Source organism: Selaginella moellendorffii, unplaced genomic scaffold (assembly GCF_000143415.4).
Source record: "Selaginella moellendorffii unplaced genomic scaffold, v1.0 SELMOscaffold_13, whole genome shotgun sequence".
NCBI classification, from domain to species: domain Eukaryota; kingdom Viridiplantae; phylum Streptophyta; class Lycopodiopsida; order Selaginellales; family Selaginellaceae; genus Selaginella; species Selaginella moellendorffii.
In genome coordinates this window covers 1,793,212-1,810,583 of record NW_003314274.1, presented here as the reverse complement: position 1 = coordinate 1,810,583, position 17,372 = coordinate 1,793,212, and the positions used below count along the sequence as shown (strand labels likewise).

Genomic DNA, 17,372 nt, shown 5'->3' with positions numbered 1-17,372 from the left:
GCATGGATTTTGTTAGAAAGGAAGGGTCAACCAAAAGTCAAACGTTTGGATTCTAGCATCAGGTACACCAGAATAGAGGATTTGTATCTTGCAAGAACGTACATATATTTTTTTAATAGTTTGTCATATGAGGTGAGGCAAATGCTCCTCTCAAATTGTGGGCTTTGGCCAGCAAGAACATTGTAAGATCATCTGGTCAAAGGTCAAACTTTTTTGGAAAGCAAGAGTCAACGTTCAAGATTAGGTATACACACATCTTTTGTAAGGTTCCAAAATAGAGAACAAGAGCACCCCCCTATATTTGGCAATGGCACACACATCTTTTATTTAATAGTTTGTTGCATTTGGATTCAACTTGTGGATTTTCATGACCACCCAGCATAAAAAAGTTGTAAGATATAAAAGGGAAAATACGAGTTTTTCTTTGCTTTGAACCAGTGAGGCAAGCCAATATTGATCTGTGATGATACTATCACACAAACACGATTGTCATTTAAAGAGCAGGAACATACAAACAAAACAAAAAGAAAACTCCCCTGTCCGCTAGCTATTACCTCACATCACCGAGCACGCGTTCGGGTTCTCGTCGCTCAGAAAGTCTGGAGCGTCGATCCACACCAACGGCTTCATCTGGATGTCCCTCAGGATAGCCTCTTTGGTCGCGGCCTCGGAAGTGGCCAGCGAAGTTGGAGCTGAGTTCGATCGAGCTGGAGATGGAGCTGGAGCTGGAGCTGGAGCTGGAGTTTGTGCCGCAGTTTCTCCAGCGGCTGCTGCTGCCGCTGGCAGCGATGATTCTTTTGGCTTGTTTGGTTCGGCTGGAGCACTGGCCGGCTGTAGCACCTCGTTCATTTTCCCGGTTCTTGCTAGCTTGAGCAGCACTTTTTTTATATCCACGTCGCCTTTGATTGTCACCTTCTGTTCCTTAAGGTCCACCTTGAGCTCTTGAATGCCTGCAAAAGGGCTCCAAACCGTGAGGAAGAAAAACCAGGAGGAGGGAAAAAGAAAGAAGAAACTTACCAGGGATTTTGGAGAGCGCCTTCTTCACCTTCTTACGGCATCCTTCGCAGTGCATACGGACCTTGATAACGACTGTCTGTGGCTGTGGATAAAATGCCGAGGATCAGAATGGAGAGCTGTGAATATAAGTCGACAAGATTCATGTACCTCAGGCATTGCTCGCCACTCCTTTCCCTTTGGTGGTACCAGGGGAACTTGAAATGACAGAAGAAGATCGATCAATCGATATGAACAAGAAGAAGTAAGAGGCAGTGGACCCAAGCAAGCCGCTGCTTTATATATGATATTTGCACGAGATAGAATGAGGAAAGGACCTTGCGAACGGGGATCTCGGGCGAGAAAACGTAAGCAGACGCTCGCAAGCAAAGCTAAAACAGACAACGGGAAATCGGAAAGCTCTGCAGGAACTTACACTGGCGAGCCACTTACCACTGTGAGGGAAAGAGACCTCTTACAGCGACTGCTACAGCAATCGGCTTCAAACAACGGCTACTTGCGCCTTCTTTATGCTTTCTCCTGATTGCTTGTCGTCATCTAAAACAACAACAACAGAGATCCCCCCCTCCAGCAAGATAAGGGAAGTACCAGGTGTAGCCGGCCTCAGCTCAACACGTAGAATCTGGAAGAAAACAAAGATGAAATCACATCCAAAGAAAAAAAAAAAAAAGAAGCAGAGGAACAAACCTGATCTTTCTTTGATCTTCCAGTACGTGTAGCTCGAGAGATGTTTCCTCCTTCTAAACAAGAGCGTTAGGCAAAGAACTAAACGGAAGAAGGAAAAGAAGCAAGATCAAACAGGAAGAATCGCCCAGCTCCAGCGAAAGAGTATCATAATCAGCGCAGGCACATGTGTGGTGTAAGTGTCGTCCACCCTCGCTCGCCAAAAAGAAGAAAGAAATCAAAGTTAGCGTACGTTGGTCTGCATGAAGCACAGAACCAGAGATACGTGTTGTGTTGTTTCTATCGCCACACCGCAGTGCCATTTTTCTTCTTTCTCGGGCGAATCAAAAGTGTCGACACCAGAAGGAGAAATCGTAGCGCAACTTGCTCTCAGTCAAAGCCAATCCCTGGAAAGAAAAGACGAACACAGCTCTTTTCAGGGCGAGCTAGAATTTCCAGCGGTTTTTCAACCAGGGGAAAGGAATCACGGCAATGCAGCTCACATACCGCTGAGATCGGCGTCGCGGGAGCTCTCCTCTCATCGTCCTATCATCACCGGGAGATGATCCAGCAGCGGCGACGCCGTGCCAAATTGCCCTTGCCAAGAACCCTAAAATGCGGTTTATTTAGGGTTCTTACTCGCCTTGGCGCCAAAGGTGAGATCCTCTTCTCGCGATCGGTGAATCATCGCGTCCAGCTTGTCGCGCACTAGGAATGATTGCTCGTATGGACCTATCCAGTGTGATTTTTCCAGGGGCTCCCGTCCTAGCCCTAACTGTCAGTGGCGTCTTTATCCTCGGATGGTCTCATGGAATTCGTGCTTCTTTTTGGAGTCTCCTCGTTGTTTATTTGAGCGTTTCTCCTGTTCATGGCCTGGAAGCTCTTCGTCTTCTTCCTTCTCTTCCATGTTTTTTCCGTCTTCGTCGTGGTTTTGGCTGCCAGTCCTCCCGAGAATGTGACGATTGGGGCGCTGCTGGCGCTCCGGACCAGGATCGGGCGAGCTGCCAGGGTCGCAATTCAGCTGGCCGTGAAAGAGATCAACGAGGATCAAACTCTTCTCAATGGCACACGGCTTCTCGTCCAAATCTCCGACGACAATTGCAACGCTGTTCAAGGAGCTGCCGCAGGTAACTCTCTCTTTTCGTCCATAGATCGATGATCTTTCATCGCTCGATCAAAGTTTTGATTTTCTTGGTTTCTTTCTTCTTCACAAGGTTTGATTTTCTTGTTCTTCGCAGCTGTGGAACTTATGCAGAGGAATCGAGTCGTGGCGATCGCCGGGCCGCAAACTTCCGAGGTAGCGCATTTCGTAGCACACATGGGAACTGTGACCAAGATCCCCATCGTCTCCTTCTCCGCGACCGATCCCACCCTCTCGGAGTCGCAGTATCCTTTCTTCATCCGGAACACTCACAGCGACCGCATCCAAATGGAGGCCATCGCCGACTTTGTCAAGCTCTTCGAGTGGAAGGAGGTGGTGGCACTCTACTCAGACGATAACTTTGGCACCAACGGGATCATGGAGCTCCACGATGAGCTCAGCAAAGTTGGTGCCACCATTCCCTTCCGGGCTGCCGTGAGCCGGAGTATGAACAAGGATGATATAGGCGAGATCCTGGCGAAGTTTGGCGATGCCGGTGGAAGGATCTTCGTGGTTCACACCGACGCCAGCGTCGGCCGCGCGGTGCTCACCGAGGCTTACGATCTCCGGATGCTCACGACCGGGTTCGTCTGGATCGTCACAGAGACTCTCTCGAGCGTCTTGGACGGGGTTTACAGCGACGACGAGTTTGTAGCGGCTGCTCAAGGCATCGTTGGCACTCGGAGCTTCATACCCGGCTCTCCGCAGCTGGAGAGGTTCAAGAGCAGCTGGAGGAGTTTCAACGTCAACAGGACTCGCGGGGGATATCGAAGCTCCAACGTCAACCTCTATGGCCTCTACGCTTATGACACCATATGGATGATCGCGTACGCGATCGACGGGTTCTTAGCTGCCAACGGGAGCTTTGAGTACGAGGCCATGAAGTGTCCTCCGGGTGGCGAGCGACGCTTGGACTTGGCGAGGCTCTCAGTTGCAAAGTTTGGAGCTAGAGTGCTGCGGGAGATTGTGAAGACGAAGTTCTCGGGAATCAGTGGAAAGGTGGAGCTCAGTGCTGGAGGCGAGCTCAAGGGATCCGACTTGGAGGTGGTGAATATGTACGGGAGGGGACTTCGCACTGTTGGCTACTGGAACAAGGGGACTGGTTTCTCGGTGGATGCTCCTTCTGAGGATCGTCCACAGATGGAATCGGTGAGCCGGCTGCAAAAGAAACTTCACCACATAGTCTGGCCTGGGGACAACTTGCATGTTCCTCGGGGCTTGATGATCCCCAAGACTGGCCGAGAATTGGTTATAGGAGTTCCACTCAAGCAGGGATACAAGGAGTTTGTCGACTTGACGATTGATGTGAGCAACGTAAGCACGTTTCATGGCTTCTGCATCGACGTCTTCAAAGCGGCATTGTCTAGCCTCCCGTACACCGTCACGTACTCGTTTGTGGGATTTGGAGATGGCAACTCAACGCCGAGCTACGATGAACTTGTCGAGAAGGTGGCCAACAAGGTACTCCGTTTCTCTGGAAATTCTTTTCTTATCATTTGTGTGTGTGTGCGCAGAAGTTTGACGCGGCTGTTGGCGACATCACAATAACACGAAAGCGTGCAAAGCTGGTGGATTTTACGCAGCCTTACACGATTTCGGGGCTGGTGTTGGTTGTGCCAGTCACAGAGACTCATGCTCACCAAGCCTGGGCTTTCTTACAGCCGTTTTCAAACTCAATGTGGTACACAACAGCGGCCTTTTTCTTCTTTACAGGGACAGTCGTTTGGATCCTGGAACGGGATAAAAACCGTGATTTTGGTGGACGTCCCAGAAAGCAGGTTGTGACGACTTTCTGGTAATACACGCATAATTCCAATTTTGAGTCACTCACCCTCGTCGTGTGCATTTTCAGGTTTATTTTTTCAACTCTTTTCTTCTCACAGCGTAAGTTTGGTTATCAATATAAAAAACTTCTGCAATACTTCTTTCTCTTCTTTGCACGCAGGGGAAAGAATCAACAGTATTCTCGGGCGCATTGTGGTGATCATCTGGCTGTTCGTGGTCCTGATACTCATCTCCAGCTATACGGCAAGCTTGACGTCGATCCTCACAGTTCGCAGGCTGAGACCAACTATTCAAGGTCTCTCTCGTCTGGTCGGGAGTGATGTAAGAATCGGGTACCAGGAAGGGTCTTTTGTAAAAGACTATTTGCTCCAGCTCAACGTGGAGAGTGACAGATTGGTGCCACTCAAGTCGATCGCCACTTATTCGACGGCTCTCTCTTCGAATGAAGTAGGAGCTGTTGTTGACGAACTCCCATACGTACAATTGTTACTATCATCAGACTGCAGGTTTGCAATCTCAGGTGAAGAAGAATTTTCAAAGAGTGGCTGGGGATTTGTAAGTTCCAAAGTTCCATTATTGCTTTTTAGGATGGTTTCTAATTTAATTTTCTCTGCATGATCAGGCATTTCCAAAGGGATCAGCATTGGCTGCTGATGTGTCAACGGCAGTTCTCACGCTCGCTGAAACAGGAGAGCTGCAGCGCATTCACGAGACATGGCTTCACACGACTCGCTGCAGCGGGAAAGTGGTCGAGGTCAAGTTTGACAAACTTGACTTGCGAGCTTTCTCTGGTCTCTTCGGGTTCTTTGCGGTGGTGGTGGTAGTGGCAACGCTTAGCCACGCTCTTCGTAGCTATTGCCAGAACTACAAGACAGCACTGCTTGCGGCAGCTCCTTTTCAATGGCCTTCACATTTCTCTAGAGGTTCGCGTTTTGTTCGATCTTTCAGGTCTTACGTCTGGCAAACAGGGAAAAACGTTAGCGTTGCCTGAGGGGGGAATAGTCAGAAACCTGTGATAGGTTCTTCAACTTCTCCAGCAGCAGATGAACCAACTTCCCTGCGAGAACCACAATTTTAAGAGATCCAGCAAGCAACAGCGAACAGAACTTACCTTCGGCTTTCCGCTATCTGAGATTTCCCGGCACTGGCTTCCGCTTCGAAAAAATCTTTGCACGACGTTACTCTCCTCTCCGTGGCTGGTGGGAGATGGTTTAGGCTGGAAGTTGATATAGTCGTCAGAGCAACTGGTGTCAGACTTAACAAACAAGAATGCGGACGATACAGGTGAAGACGTGAACTTGGAGTCATCCTTGTTGCAGACGACCTCCTCCACGTTGCTCCTGGCATCAAATTGAAAGTTAGAGTCTTGGGGATCCTGTTGCTCTTCAGCGTCCTTCGTGAAGTCCAAGTCGAGGTATCTGCCGGACCTGTTTCCCAGTTCTATACTGAACTCGCTGCTGGTGCGACTATTTTTGCTGCTGCTTCTGCTGGAAATCTCGTTGTTGGAGCTGCTAAAGAAGCCGCCGAAGTTGAACTGCTTCTCAGGTTTGCTGGTGTATGCCAGGGACTGGCTTCTAACATGCTGGGTGGTATTTTGCGGCAGGAACAAATGAGGCGCATAAGAAAAGCTCTTGGCCAGGCTATTGCTCAACCTCTGGAAACCTCTCGACTGCAGCTTTTCGTCGCGATTGTCATGGACGTCGAGCCGACCGGGCAATTGGTGCTCGCAACCAAAACCGTCGAACTTCAGCTCCAGAAGATCGTAGAGAGTCTTCTCTGGAGGTGAGGCAGGGACTGCTTGCGACATTGAAAAGCTGAAGTCATTGCTGGCAGTGAGGAGAGCATCCATGGACGTCATAGCAGAAGGGAACGACGCTGGAAATGGAGCGAGTTCGTTGAAATCTGTAGCTTTAGACGCAGATGGTGTGGATGCGGAGGAAGAACTTGCTGCTGCCTCGAGTACCGTGGTTGGCGATAAATCGTCAGCTCCTTCCAGTTCTTCGTCTTGGTGGTCATGCATCCCGTCGTCTGGCGAGAAAGGCAAAGTGGATCTAGCACTGGATGATTTGTCGGGAGACGAAGCTTACCTGGAACAGTTAGACTCCTCACAAAGCCAGCAAAAGTTGTGCTGTCTTTGAACGAGAACGGTGGAAAGGCACAAGGTAAGCGCTGTTCATCTTCGTCTTCTTTGGCTGGGAGTGATTGGTTCCCTTCCACAGGCACGGGCATGGCGGAGAAAGAACGTAAAGCTCCTTGATTATCATCGCCACCATGGTAGAACTGCTTGCGGAATTTCTTGGTAAGGATCATCTCCTGTGTTGAGATAACACCATAATGCTCAGGACTTTCTGTGATCTGTGTCCAGTGGAGCGGCGAACTTTGATCCAGATTCAACGAGCTGCAGCAGTCCTCAAACTCCGTGTCGGAGATCTCGACTTGGTGGTCGTGAGATTTCCTGCAAGGCAGAACACTCGACATGGTGATGATAGAAGCGCTTGAGGTAAGCTCTTTCTTTCTCTTCCTTGGTGCTATGAGGATTTTGATCTTCCTTGCAGCCAATCGTCCTCATCGTCCTGTAGCATCCAGCACAAAAAAGAACCATTTTCGACTTCGTTGGTACTTGACGAACGAGACATGGGGGATGAATGAAGCTTTTTGGTGTTTAGTGTGTTGCGAGCCACGACCAAGACGAAGATGAATAGTGGAGCACACGATTTTTCGTGCCACTAGATTATAGTTGTTTCAGAAAGGAGGACCTCTGTATACATTTTACGAGACAATGAAACTATCACAATGATTTGAACCTAGAAAAATTGTATTTGTTTGATCCAAGAAAAAAAGGAAGAGCTTTGTATACTATCACAATGATCTCAATCTCTCGAGAAAGGTGGCCATGTCTCTATTCGAGCTTCCACCCTCTACCACTGCCGCTACCGCGAGATCCCGGAGTTCACGGACAGCCCCTCTCACCTCTCCTCCATCCTCTATCGCCTTCCTCACCACCGCCCTCACTCTCTCCCTGTGCACCACCTCCGTCCTCCTGGAGCTACAAGCAACGCGAGCTCCAATCCCTTTACTTTCCACTGGCAGCCGCAAATTCAAGTTTTGATCCGAGTGGCACGGCCACCCGAGCATCGGCACTCCACTCCACACGCTCTCCACGATCGAGTTCCAGCCGCAGTGCGTCAAGAACGCTCCTATGGACGCGTGCGAGAGCACCCTCTTCTGTGGTGTCCACGGGACGATGATCGACCTCTTCTCCGCCACCATCCTGTCTCTAAATCCCTGGAAAAACTCCATGGTCGGAAGATCTCCCTGCGGTAAGAACGCTGGTCGGATCACCCAGAGGAATGAAATGCCGCTGCTCTCTACTCCCAGTGCCAGCTCCATGAACTGCTCTTGCGTGAGGACCGCCAGGCTTCCAAAAGAGATGTAGAGGACCGATCCTTCCGGCCGGGAGTCTAGCCACTCGAGGCAGCCCAGCTCCTCCTCCTCCAGGCTCACCACCTGTTCCAGCCCCTCGTGATCCAGCGGCAAGAGAGGCCCGATCGCCAGGAAGTTTTGCTCTCCCAGTAGCTGCTTCATGGCCTGTGTTTCTCTCGGCTCCAGTGACTCGAAAGTGTTGGCGATGAACCACTTGTCGGTGTTCAAACGTTGAGACTTTGCAACCAGGCTCCACACTGGCACTTTGGAGAATTCGTGGAGGTAGTATGGAAGATCCAAGGCTGGAAAGGGATCCATCCCCGGAATAAAAGAAATCATCTTTTCACCTCTCAAGCTGCAACCTTTGAAAGAAATCTGGTAAGAAAACGCTAGCTAGAAAAGTTTCTAGTTTCTTACCTTGCGTAGTAGAATCGTCGTCCACACAAGGCGATGAACTTGCTTCTACGAAAGATTGGTTACTGCGAGTAAGAAAAGAAAAACTCATACCTGGTACTGGAATGTATTCTAAGTCGACAAGCAGTGGTACGTGACGATCGATCAAAGCCCAAGCTGCAGATCCAGACCAGAAGCACACCTGAGGAACTCCCAGCTTTTGTGCCACCGGAGTCGTCCAGACCGCATGAAAGTCGGAGATGATACATTTGATCTCCAGCCCCTGCTCGCCTATAAGTCTGGACACCAGCAGCTCTTCCAAGGGAACTCGGAGCTCAAACAAAGCCTTCTGCAGCTCTTGTCGTTGGCTCAAAGCTTGAGCGTCGAGCCTGGTCGGAATGGACGATGTGAACGGAATGGACTCGAGCCGGATGTCGAGCTGCGGCGAGCATTTCCATCTCGCAGCGATCTTCCTGTGGACGCTCTCGACGCTGACGATCACGATGGAGAATCCTTCTGCGGCTAGTTTCCTGGAGAGGTGAACAAGCGCTGGAGTGTGTCCCTGAGCCGGCAATGGAACCACTACCACGACGGAAGAACCCGAGCTGGAGCTGGAAGAATCGGTGGCCATGGCGGAAACTAAAAGCATATTGCCTATCTGCTGCTTCTCTAGTGTGATGTTACTTGGCTGGCAGAAGACGACACCGCCAACTTACGTCGCCTTTCGAAGTGGACACAAGAGTGGTCCGGAAAAGTTGGCGTGGAGATTCTTCCGGTGTCAAGCCTCCAACTTGGCTGAGGCGGTAGCCGAAGCAGGCTTGTAACTGTGATACTTTAGTGGCAGGAGACTGTCCGGGTCGTCCAATCCTGGATTCTCACTTGAATCTGGAACTATCTTGGCAGTCGAGAAGGAGAGTTGTCTCGGAGGCATGAGCATCGATATTGAGCTCCGGAACACCAACTTGAGCAGCATCTCCACGACCAGTGTGATGACGAAGTTTTGCTTCCGGTAGCCAAAAGCTTCTTGGAGCCGGTTGTCCAAGAAAGCCTTCTCCCCAGAGGTTTTAGAACAGATGGAAAAGTAGACAATACCAGCTCTACCGGGGTACAATTTCCCTGTTGGTTTTCGCAAAGACCATGTTTTTACGCTCGTAATCGTCCTTGAAGTCGGAGAGCTCCTGCAGTGTGCTGGGGATGCCTTTGATCCTCATGCCGATGCCAATATCGTGCCATAATGTGTAAGTTGCGAGCTTCTCGGCGTCAGTCCAGTCTCTAAAGCCAAATCTAAAAACGAAGAACGTGTCAGAAAGAGCATGGGTTTTGCCAAAGAGGAAAAGATTGAAGACAAAAAAGAAACTTCCAAAGAGAGGAAAAAGAAACAAGGAAGAGAACTCTCACCTGGAGGCCCACTCAGCAGGCTGTAGAACGAAGAGGGCGAGAGCGTAAAGATGGCCTGTAGTGACCATGCACGAAGTTCACCGTTCCAATGGCATAAGATCCACGCTGACTGTCGACATGGAGAATCAGTTCCTGGAACACTATGCCCGTCTCCTCCGCTCGCTTGGCAGTGGCACCAGTAAGCTGTCCTGTGCGAACGAGAATGCTGGAGATGGAAGGGATCACATACCGTACGAAAGAGCGCGAACTCGAGAGCGTTGTTCGTTAGAAATGGAAACTCCACGAAGGCAGTGAGCGCGTACAGAGTGTAGGCCTGTTGGATTGGATCTAAGCTTTTCAAGAACATGGACCTTTTGCTGCGCAGTGACGAGCACATTAGTTTCCACAGGATGAGCAAAGTTACCAGCACTGGAATGATAACCATCTCGCTGCTGCGGACTCGAAACATCTCAACGCTCTCATATCAATGAGCAACAAAAATGGATTAAAGAAACCAAGACAAAAAAGAGAAAGCTATTACATCCTTTCCTCGCGTTTCCGAGGCGCGCACTTTATAATCTCGTCAACACGCAAGATCATCTCGGCAGCCTCGGTTGCGGATAATATCACCGCCTGTTTCACCTTAAAAGCTTCGTAAATTCCAAGCTGCTCCATGTCACCAACCTGCATGGCCAGCGCTTGTCAACAACCCCCCTCAACTCTAGCTACAAAACAGACTCAATTCTAATAAGAAAACACTTACCCCTCCAGTTAGCACGTCAATGCCGGACATGCAATCCTCTTTGGAGTGTTCCGCTCTCAAGCGTGAAACCAAGTCGGCACTATCTAGTCCAGCGTTGTCCGCGATGATGGCCGGGATTGCTCGGAGAGCAGCAGCAAAAGATTCTACAGCCAGTGATTTTTTCCCCGGGGTCTTCCTGGCAAGCTCGTCAACATGCCTTGCCATCAAAAGCTCCGGCCATCCGCCTCCCCAAACGACCCTGCTGTCTTGAACGGTTTGACACAGCACGCATAGTGCATCATGCAAGGACCTTTCAGCTTCGTCCAAGACATGAGTGCTACAAAAAAGCAAAACCAAAAAGTTAGAATTCACAAAGAACAAAGAGGCAATGCATACCTTGCACCCCGGAGAACTATTGTGCACGCTTCTCCCATTTCTACGCCAGAGAAACGAATAAGTCGATCTTCTCCGATCATGATTTCTTCAATGAGATCGCAGTGTCCCAGCTTAACAGACTCGGGATTGTCAAATGTCGATGTAATCTCGCCGCCTGTAACCAGCGCCAACCTCTCGATTCCCTCAAAGTCGGCGTGTTCGATAGCCATTATGCCAGCATCCGCAAACAGCTCCTCCGGGAAATTATAAATCAGCTGCCGGTTAACGAAGCAGTTGATTCCATGAGCCAGTATCTTTTGTACTTTCTGCTTCATCTTGTCCTTTTCAGCGGCCTCGATCTCCGCTATCTTCGACATGGCATCGACTCGGACGCGTGCGCCATATATCTTTACTTTGTCCGTGTCCATTGCCGTGTTGGCAACAAGAATCTTGGCGTTTTGTATCGATTTTGGCTGGCCAACACCGATCTTCTTGTCAAGAATAAATCTAGCGAAACAAATTGTCAGAAAGGAGAATGCAACAGAGACACTTGTTTACCCTTCGTCCAAAAACGAGTCTTGTAAGGAACCGCCTGCCTTCTTGATGATCTGAATGGCTTCTAGATTCCCGCTTCCCTTTTATCAGAGGCCTGATTAGTAGATGCATGTAGACAAAGACTTACCTTTAATCGCATCACAGCATTCACAGCAAGATTGGCAAAATGTTCTTTCTCCTGAGAAAGAATTTTTGAACTCAGAGTTGTCATAGCAATATTGATAAGATCTTGTCGAAACTTTTCTGCAATGGACAAACACAAGACTGAGCTCTAAACATTGAAGCAGTGCCAACAGACCTGGATCAGCTCTGTTGTCCCGGGTCCTCTTCTCTAAAACACTACGAGCACATTCAACGGCCATCCTGTAGCCTGCAAAACCGTCCGTCAATCAATCCGCTGGAAGCCACACAGATGCTCACCATCGATGATTGTCATCGGATGAATCTTCAAGTTCACAAGCTTCTCTGCTTCACGCAGAAGCTCCCCGCACAAGACCACCACCGAAGTTGTTCCATCTCCAACTTCGTCGTCTTGGACTTTGGAAATGTCTGTGGATCAAACAAACGATCAAGTGAGAAAAAAAAGCGCAAAACTTCACTCTCTTCTTGGCATTACCAACAAGGACTTTGGCAGCTGGATTGTCGATGTGCAGCGACTTTAAGATCGTCGCACCATCGTTTGTCACAGACACAGAGTGTCCCCGGCTAGTAGATTGCAAGATCTTGTCCTAGTTTCAGGAAAAAACGAAAGCATTAAACTCCGCAGCCACTAAAAACTAGCATTCTCACTTACCATTCCTTTCGGACCCAATGTGGTCTTGAGAAGATCCACAATGGCCAAAGCGCCAATGAAGGACGCCTAAACACAAAGAAATCTCAGGTAAACATCTAAGAACCGCAGTACAGTACCATTCTGGCGCGCTCGCCCTTCTCTTCCACAGCGTCATCCTTGAAGAGCTTATCGGCCTGCCAGAAAACGCTCAGGAAACGCGATACATGGTCACAACGCTCACCATCGCTGTCGCAAGAACTGGAGTGTAAACCCTAACCCTAACTGGGGTTCTTGAGCGGGAATATACCTCCAAAAGAAATTGTATATTCGTTTTAAACACTCTGAGTAAAAGTTAACTTTACTCCACGACAAGTAAGTTGTTCACAGTAAGGCCTTCGCCAATAGTGGCTAGCTGAGGAGAAACTTGCCACACTCCATCGACCACGAATTTAATCTGGTAACTGCAAGAGAAAAACCAATCGAAAATCAAAAGAACTTCTAAGAAAAATCTGATCCTTAGCTACGAATTTAATCTCGTAACTGCAACAATCCAAAATCAAAAGAACTTCTCTATCCTAGCTAGAAAAAATTTGAAAAATCCATTCGAAAGAACGAAATCTTAGATAAGAATCGAGAGAGAGATCTGAAACTTACTTGCCGGGCCTCAACTTGAGAAGGCCTGAGAACTTTGCGTATGTTCCAGTGTGTTCTGGAGATAGACTCTCGCCTTCGGTCCAGCCATCGAAGGATCCCATCACTCGCACGTCCTGAGACAATAGAGAAAAATCGATAAATGGATAGATTCGCTCGGCTAGAGTTCCTCAAATGCAGTACTTTAGTACCTCTGCCACTCCATACCATTCTAGTGTAACGTCTCTCAAGCTCACGGAATCCACGTCTCTGATTTGTGATGTCAAGCGACTGTGCATATCTGAGAAAAAAAAAGGGAAGCGCTTTTTTTCTGAAAAACTTATCGAGAATTTACCTTCGAGCCTGTGAGCAAGGTGTGACTGGATATATCTGCCATTGATTTTGCGAGATCCAAGCTTTCCTCCCTCCCTTGCAACCTCTTGGGCCAAGTTGACAAGCACCTGTAATGTACAAAAGGTATCAAGGATGAAAAAGAAGGAAATGGTGGATTTTTTCTTTCTTACGCCAAGTTCTAGCTCCATCGTCGCCAGTTCCGCTTTGCACTTGAGCAGCGTATCATTCGACTCTTGGACCTGTCAAAACATTAGCAGAAATCCACCAAAGTGAGAAGAAAAATACATACCGTTCTTTGCAGGCTACGATTGTATTGATTCACCTCGCTAAGTTTCCTCAAGAGCTTTTGCCTCATGTAATTCGTTCTTATGGCATGCAACTTAAGAATGAGAAGAAAAAACCTGTTAGACGAAGGAAGGAGAAGAAAAAGAACGGCAGTACCTCGGCGCGATCCGACGGGACCGAGGAAATGTCAGTGCTGCTGGAAGACGCTCCATTCTGTGCAAAGTCAATCTGCTCGAAGTCGTAGTCTTGATCCTCCCGCTCTGGAGGCTCTTCGACATACGTGCTTTGCACCACGGACGTTTCCGTGAGACGAACGGAGAGAGCTAGAAACCTACACGCCGGACTCCGCCGTGTCGCAGGGAACGCCACCACGGAGCACGACTTTGGAATGCATCGCCCATTGCAAACTTGGAACTTTTGCCTCTTCGATCTTACGCTTGCTTCGCAACATTTCGTTTGGAGGCAAGAAAGCCTGTGAGTTGCTTCCAGAGAAGCCAACTTTGAGAAAAGATGGAGAAAGTAAAAAAAATAGAAGAAGCAGCAGCAACATACCTTCCAGTGACACCAGCTAAAGGAGCTACGTCCATTTATTCTTCCAAAGAGCTGGCATTACAAACAAGAGAAGCATAAGAAAGAACTCCAAGGAAATCAAGGCAGGACAATCAAGAACAAGGGATTTCTAGAGCAAAGGAAAGAGACAACGAAGCATTGGCACTCATGGATCCATCGGGAGGGACGCATTTAGGTCAGAAAGCTTAGGGAATGGCGCAAGCGCTTACCTGGAGCTATGGCATTCGATCGAGCGCCGTGGCGCCACGCGATCTAGAGAAGCGCCTTCCAATCTGCCGCGCCTGGAGACGAGTGAAAGAGAATTCTCTCAATCCTCCCTTCTTTTCCAGTGCTGGAATATTCGACCGCAACCCCACAACAAACAAGCCGCGCATATTCTATTGGAATCAATTCAAATATTTGAATGTGTGAAAGGGATGCGGGTCTTGCGAAGAACCACTTGTTGTTGTGAAGAACTTTGGCACCGCGTCGTGTGACTGGGAGTGAAAACAGAAAAAAGAAAAAAAAAAACGTTCGAGGTCTGAAAGGAAGAAGAAGAAGAAAACAAAGGCGTCATTTTTACACGAGAAAATCTAGAAAGAATCGCTTCAAACGACTTACACAATACGTAAAGGCCGACGACAAAGCCAAGCGTTCCTGTGCTTGACGAGGACTTTCAACGCGTCTCGTAGCGCAACGATCGGATCAAACGAGAGGCGACGATTCTTAAGCTCGATGCTTGCACAGTTCTTCCCCAGCTTCATCTCTCACGCAGCGATGCGCAGCGGCGATTTCGACGACGATGGCGATGATAGCTCTTCTTACTTCCGGCTGCCACAGATGCTTAAGTTTAGCGAGAGCGAATTCCTGGCGCTTACCGGGAATTTTAGCAGTAGCAACATCCTGGACAGGGGGAGCTTCAGCACCGTGTACAAGGGCGTCTTTCCTGACGGAAACGTTGTGGCTGTCAAGAAGCTGGAGCTTGGAAGACGAGAGCTACGTCCCGTGAGACACAAGAGCTTCTTCACGGAGTTGCATGTCCTGGGACGCATCAGGCACAGGAACATCTTGCCAGTTCTCGGCTACTTCTCGAATCTCGACTTCATGGCGGTCATTGTCCAGTTTATGCCCAAGGGAAGCCTCCACAGCAAGCTGCAGCAGAGGCACACTTACATTAGTCTCGACTGGAGCAAGAGGTACAAGATAGCCGTAGGAGTTGCGCAAGGCCTCACTTACTTGCATCACAACTGCAAGCAGCAGTTCGTCCACTGCGACTTAAATCCCAGCAACATTCTGCTCGATGACGAGTTTGAGGCACACATCGGAAACTTTGGCTTCGCCAAAGCTGTCGAGCAGCAGTTGCGGCAGAAGAAGAGAATCACCAGTTTCCTGCTCATGCCAGGCTACACTGCTCCAGGTAAAACGCAAAGATTTTAGAGCGTTACGTACTGAAAACGGCATTTGTTACCTTTGCTGCAGAGGTTTTCTTAGGCGAGAAACCATCGCCAGAAGCAGATGTTTACAGCTTTGGAATCGTGATGCTGCAGCTTCTAACCAGAAAGTCTCCAACGAGCACTGAGTTCGGTGATGGCCTGACTTTGCGAGACTGGACGAAAGGAGCTCTCGAGAGCGGTCGCTGGACTGATGTTCTGGATCCACAGCTGCAGCAGGAACTGCTCTGTCAGGACCAAATGCTTTCTGTAATGGAGATGGCCATGTCCTGCTGCGATGAACTACCAGAAGCGAGGCCCACCATGCAAACCGTAACAAAGTTTCTTGTAGGCCTTCAAGACAGCAACAGCCTTGCAAGGTTTCAGAAGTCGATTGACGAACTCATTACGGACAGTACGCCTTCTTGGGGGACCAGGAAGCAAAAAAACTCGTCTTTCGGCACGAACTCTTTCACAGCCTCGTTCACCTGCGAGTCAAGAAGTTAGTATGTTACTGGAGTATTTAGCAAAGAGTACCTTGGCTAATCGATGGCTACTCCCACAATCCATGCTTCCACGCTCAAGTCAACTTCAAACTCACACGCAAAATATATATCAGCAGGAAAAAAAAAAACCGAGTTAAAATAAAAATAAAAATGGTGTTATATTGCGAAAGAACTGTGTTATTTTAAACAAGTTTATCGTATACTTACAGCTTGCTTTTGGTATTAGAACCGACTCGTGATCTCTTCTCCACCACTCTCGACAACGAACGAATGGTTTCTTTTGGAAAGTGTGGAGGTCTGTGAAACCAGGCTCCACCATCCACAGGAATAATCGCTCCATTTACATACTTGCCTGGTTAAAACGAAAGAGTTAACAAAAGCCATCGCAAAACCAACATACCAGCACTTGACGCTAGGAAAATGGCAGTCATGGCAATGTCCCATTTCTCTCCCCAAGGAGGACTGTCTCGAATGTTTATCTCGTCAGGAGCAAGCTTAGACATTCCTGGAGTGTCTTTGATCGGTCCTGGAGCAATAGCATTCACTCGGATGTTATAATCTTTTCCCCATTCAAGGGCCAAGTTTCTTGTCATGCTGTCAATCGCTGCCTGGATTGAAAAAACGAAAATGCAAACTCTTTTAGACGGTATATTAGATCGAGCTCTTACCTTTGCTGCAACTAGATGAGTCTGGAACCACGCCGCGGAGAATTGGAGAGTGGCTGTTATGTTGATTATGAGACCACCTTCACCGGATTTCTTTCCTGGCGCGCCGCTCTTCAAGTAATGCATGGCATGGTGGCTCATGTTGTACGTACCAACAGTATCAATCTCAAGAACTGCAATTTTTTTCTAAGTGTTAGAACTGATGAAACCAAAGAAAAGAAAAAGAAAGAAAAAGAAAGAAAAGAAAGAAGAATCGCGTCTACCTGTTCTAAATGCGTTGACAGAGAGATCCTCGGCAAGGCAGAGAAAATTTCCCGCAGCTCCATTCACCAGAATATCAAGCTTCCCGAATTTCGCTACTGTCGAATCGAGCGCCCTCTTTGCGTCTTCTTCCTTGCGGACGTCCCCCTCGATTGCCAATGCCTGGGATAATCCAGCTCAAAGCTCATTGATCCCTTTGAAACTTACCTGGATGGATTGCGAGGATAGCTTCTCCACAGCCTCATCGAGCACCGATTTCCGGCGTCCTATGATGGCGATCTTCGCTCCATGCTTGCCAAAATGCGTGGCAATCTCAAACCCTATCCCAGATCCTCCCCCAGTGACGAGTGCTACCTTGCCCTGGAGCGCCTCGCTGTTAAACGGAGACTCCATAGCTCACAAAGAACACCTAGAAGAACATATTTTTACTGTTCGTTTTTGTTCTTCCTCTA

General features: G+C 48.7%; 8 protein-coding genes and 1 long non-coding RNA gene across 17 annotated transcripts; 3 read left to right on the top strand and 6 right to left on the bottom strand.

Annotated features, from left to right (window-relative positions):
* Window positions 1–453: 453 nt before the first annotated feature.
* LOC9646095 (copper transport protein CCH) lies at window positions 454–2,288 on the bottom strand. Of its 6 annotated transcripts, XM_024674755.1 has the most exons (8): window positions 2,185–2,288; window positions 1,814–2,084; window positions 1,702–1,754; window positions 1,603–1,636; window positions 1,447–1,551; window positions 1,165–1,211; window positions 1,018–1,099; window positions 454–950 (listed from the first exon to the last, which is right to left on the bottom strand). In XM_024674755.1, the coding sequence occupies exons 6-8, from the start codon at window positions 1,171–1,173 to the stop codon at window positions 556–558; spliced, it is 486 nt and encodes a 161-aa protein (XP_024530523.1). In that variant the 5' UTR covers window positions 1,174–1,211; window positions 1,447–1,551; window positions 1,603–1,636; window positions 1,702–1,754; window positions 1,814–2,084; window positions 2,185–2,288; the 3' UTR covers window positions 454–555. The 6 variants fall into 6 exon arrangements, with proteins under 6 accessions (XP_024530523.1, XP_024530519.1, XP_024530521.1 ...); XM_024674751.1 differs by having other exon boundaries at window positions 1,702–2,084; XM_024674753.1 differs by having other exon boundaries at window positions 1,447–1,636.
* Window positions 2,289–2,433: 145 nt separating this feature from the next.
* On the top strand, window positions 2,434–5,656 carry LOC9645553 (glutamate receptor 3.1). Of its 3 annotated transcripts, XM_024674726.1 has the most exons (7): window positions 2,434–2,804; window positions 2,916–4,279; window positions 4,333–4,613; window positions 4,671–4,702; window positions 4,764–5,158; window positions 5,226–5,526; window positions 5,572–5,656. In XM_024674726.1, the coding sequence occupies exons 1-7, from the start codon at window positions 2,546–2,548 to the stop codon at window positions 5,592–5,594; spliced, it is 2,655 nt and encodes an 884-aa protein (XP_024530494.1). In that variant the 5' UTR covers window positions 2,434–2,545; the 3' UTR covers window positions 5,595–5,656. The 3 variants fall into 3 exon arrangements, with proteins under 3 accessions (XP_024530494.1, XP_002970053.1, XP_024530495.1); XM_002970007.2 differs by having other exon boundaries at window positions 5,226–5,605; XM_024674727.1 differs by lacking the exon at window positions 5,572–5,656 and having other exon boundaries at window positions 4,764–5,123; window positions 5,226–5,359.
* On the bottom strand, window positions 5,620–7,095 carry LOC112346249. 2 transcript variants are annotated; one of them, XM_024674738.1, is made up of 3 exons: window positions 6,691–7,095; window positions 5,715–6,631; window positions 5,620–5,660 (listed from the first exon to the last, which is right to left on the bottom strand). In XM_024674738.1, exons 1-3 carry the CDS (start codon window positions 7,079–7,081, stop codon window positions 5,628–5,630), a joined length of 1,341 nt encoding a protein of 446 aa, XP_024530506.1. In that variant the 5' UTR covers window positions 7,082–7,095; the 3' UTR covers window positions 5,620–5,627. The 2 variants fall into 2 exon arrangements, with proteins under 2 accessions (XP_024530506.1, XP_024530505.1); XM_024674737.1 differs by having other exon boundaries at window positions 5,620–6,631.
* Window positions 7,019–7,416, top strand: LOC112346253. The gene is made up of 2 exons (XR_002992349.1): window positions 7,019–7,103; window positions 7,159–7,416. It is a non-coding gene; the product is annotated as an uncharacterized LOC112346253 (long non-coding RNA).
* On the bottom strand, window positions 7,401–10,165 carry LOC9645552 (anthocyanidin 3-O-glucosyltransferase 2). Its single transcript, XM_024674734.1, has 4 exons — window positions 9,818–10,165; window positions 8,534–9,703; window positions 8,444–8,488; window positions 7,401–8,388 (listed from the first exon to the last, which is right to left on the bottom strand). Exons 2-4 carry the CDS (start codon window positions 9,066–9,068, stop codon window positions 7,463–7,465), a joined length of 1,506 nt encoding a protein of 501 aa, XP_024530502.1. The 5' UTR covers window positions 9,069–9,703; window positions 9,818–10,165; the 3' UTR covers window positions 7,401–7,462.
* A 115-nt stretch (window positions 10,166–10,280) lies between these two features.
* Window positions 10,281–12,583, bottom strand: LOC9646094 (T-complex protein 1 subunit beta). Its single transcript, XM_002969750.2, has 11 exons — window positions 12,482–12,583; window positions 12,378–12,434; window positions 12,262–12,327; window positions 12,085–12,196; window positions 11,889–12,017; window positions 11,767–11,838; window positions 11,596–11,711; window positions 11,472–11,548; window positions 10,935–11,420; window positions 10,560–10,875; window positions 10,281–10,480 (listed from the first exon to the last, which is right to left on the bottom strand). The coding sequence occupies exons 1-11, from the start codon at window positions 12,482–12,484 to the stop codon at window positions 10,334–10,336; spliced, it is 1,581 nt and encodes a 526-aa protein (XP_002969796.1). The 5' UTR covers window positions 12,485–12,583; the 3' UTR covers window positions 10,281–10,333.
* On the bottom strand, window positions 12,545–14,787 carry LOC112346251 (protein PTST, chloroplastic-like). Its single transcript, XM_024674746.1, has 10 exons — window positions 14,680–14,787; window positions 14,289–14,599; window positions 14,062–14,112; window positions 13,666–13,981; window positions 13,514–13,603; window positions 13,395–13,463; window positions 13,226–13,331; window positions 13,083–13,171; window positions 12,895–13,007; window positions 12,545–12,701 (listed from the first exon to the last, which is right to left on the bottom strand). The coding sequence occupies exons 3-10, from the start codon at window positions 14,094–14,096 to the stop codon at window positions 12,599–12,601; spliced, it is 921 nt and encodes a 306-aa protein (XP_024530514.1). The 5' UTR covers window positions 14,097–14,112; window positions 14,289–14,599; window positions 14,680–14,787; the 3' UTR covers window positions 12,545–12,598.
* On the top strand, window positions 14,771–16,200 carry LOC9645551 (receptor-like serine/threonine-protein kinase At1g78530). The gene is made up of 2 exons (XM_002970006.2): window positions 14,771–15,475; window positions 15,538–16,200. Exons 1-2 carry the CDS (start codon window positions 14,794–14,796, stop codon window positions 15,993–15,995), a joined length of 1,140 nt encoding a protein of 379 aa, XP_002970052.2. The 5' UTR covers window positions 14,771–14,793; the 3' UTR covers window positions 15,996–16,200.
* Window positions 16,128–17,354, bottom strand: LOC9646093 (peroxisomal 2,4-dienoyl-CoA reductase). The gene is made up of 5 exons (XM_002969749.2): window positions 17,128–17,354; window positions 16,923–17,082; window positions 16,663–16,832; window positions 16,395–16,602; window positions 16,128–16,346 (listed from the first exon to the last, which is right to left on the bottom strand). The coding sequence occupies exons 1-5, from the start codon at window positions 17,311–17,313 to the stop codon at window positions 16,198–16,200; spliced, it is 873 nt and encodes a 290-aa protein (XP_002969795.1). The 5' UTR covers window positions 17,314–17,354; the 3' UTR covers window positions 16,128–16,197.
* Window positions 17,355–17,372: the final 18 nt, after the last annotated feature.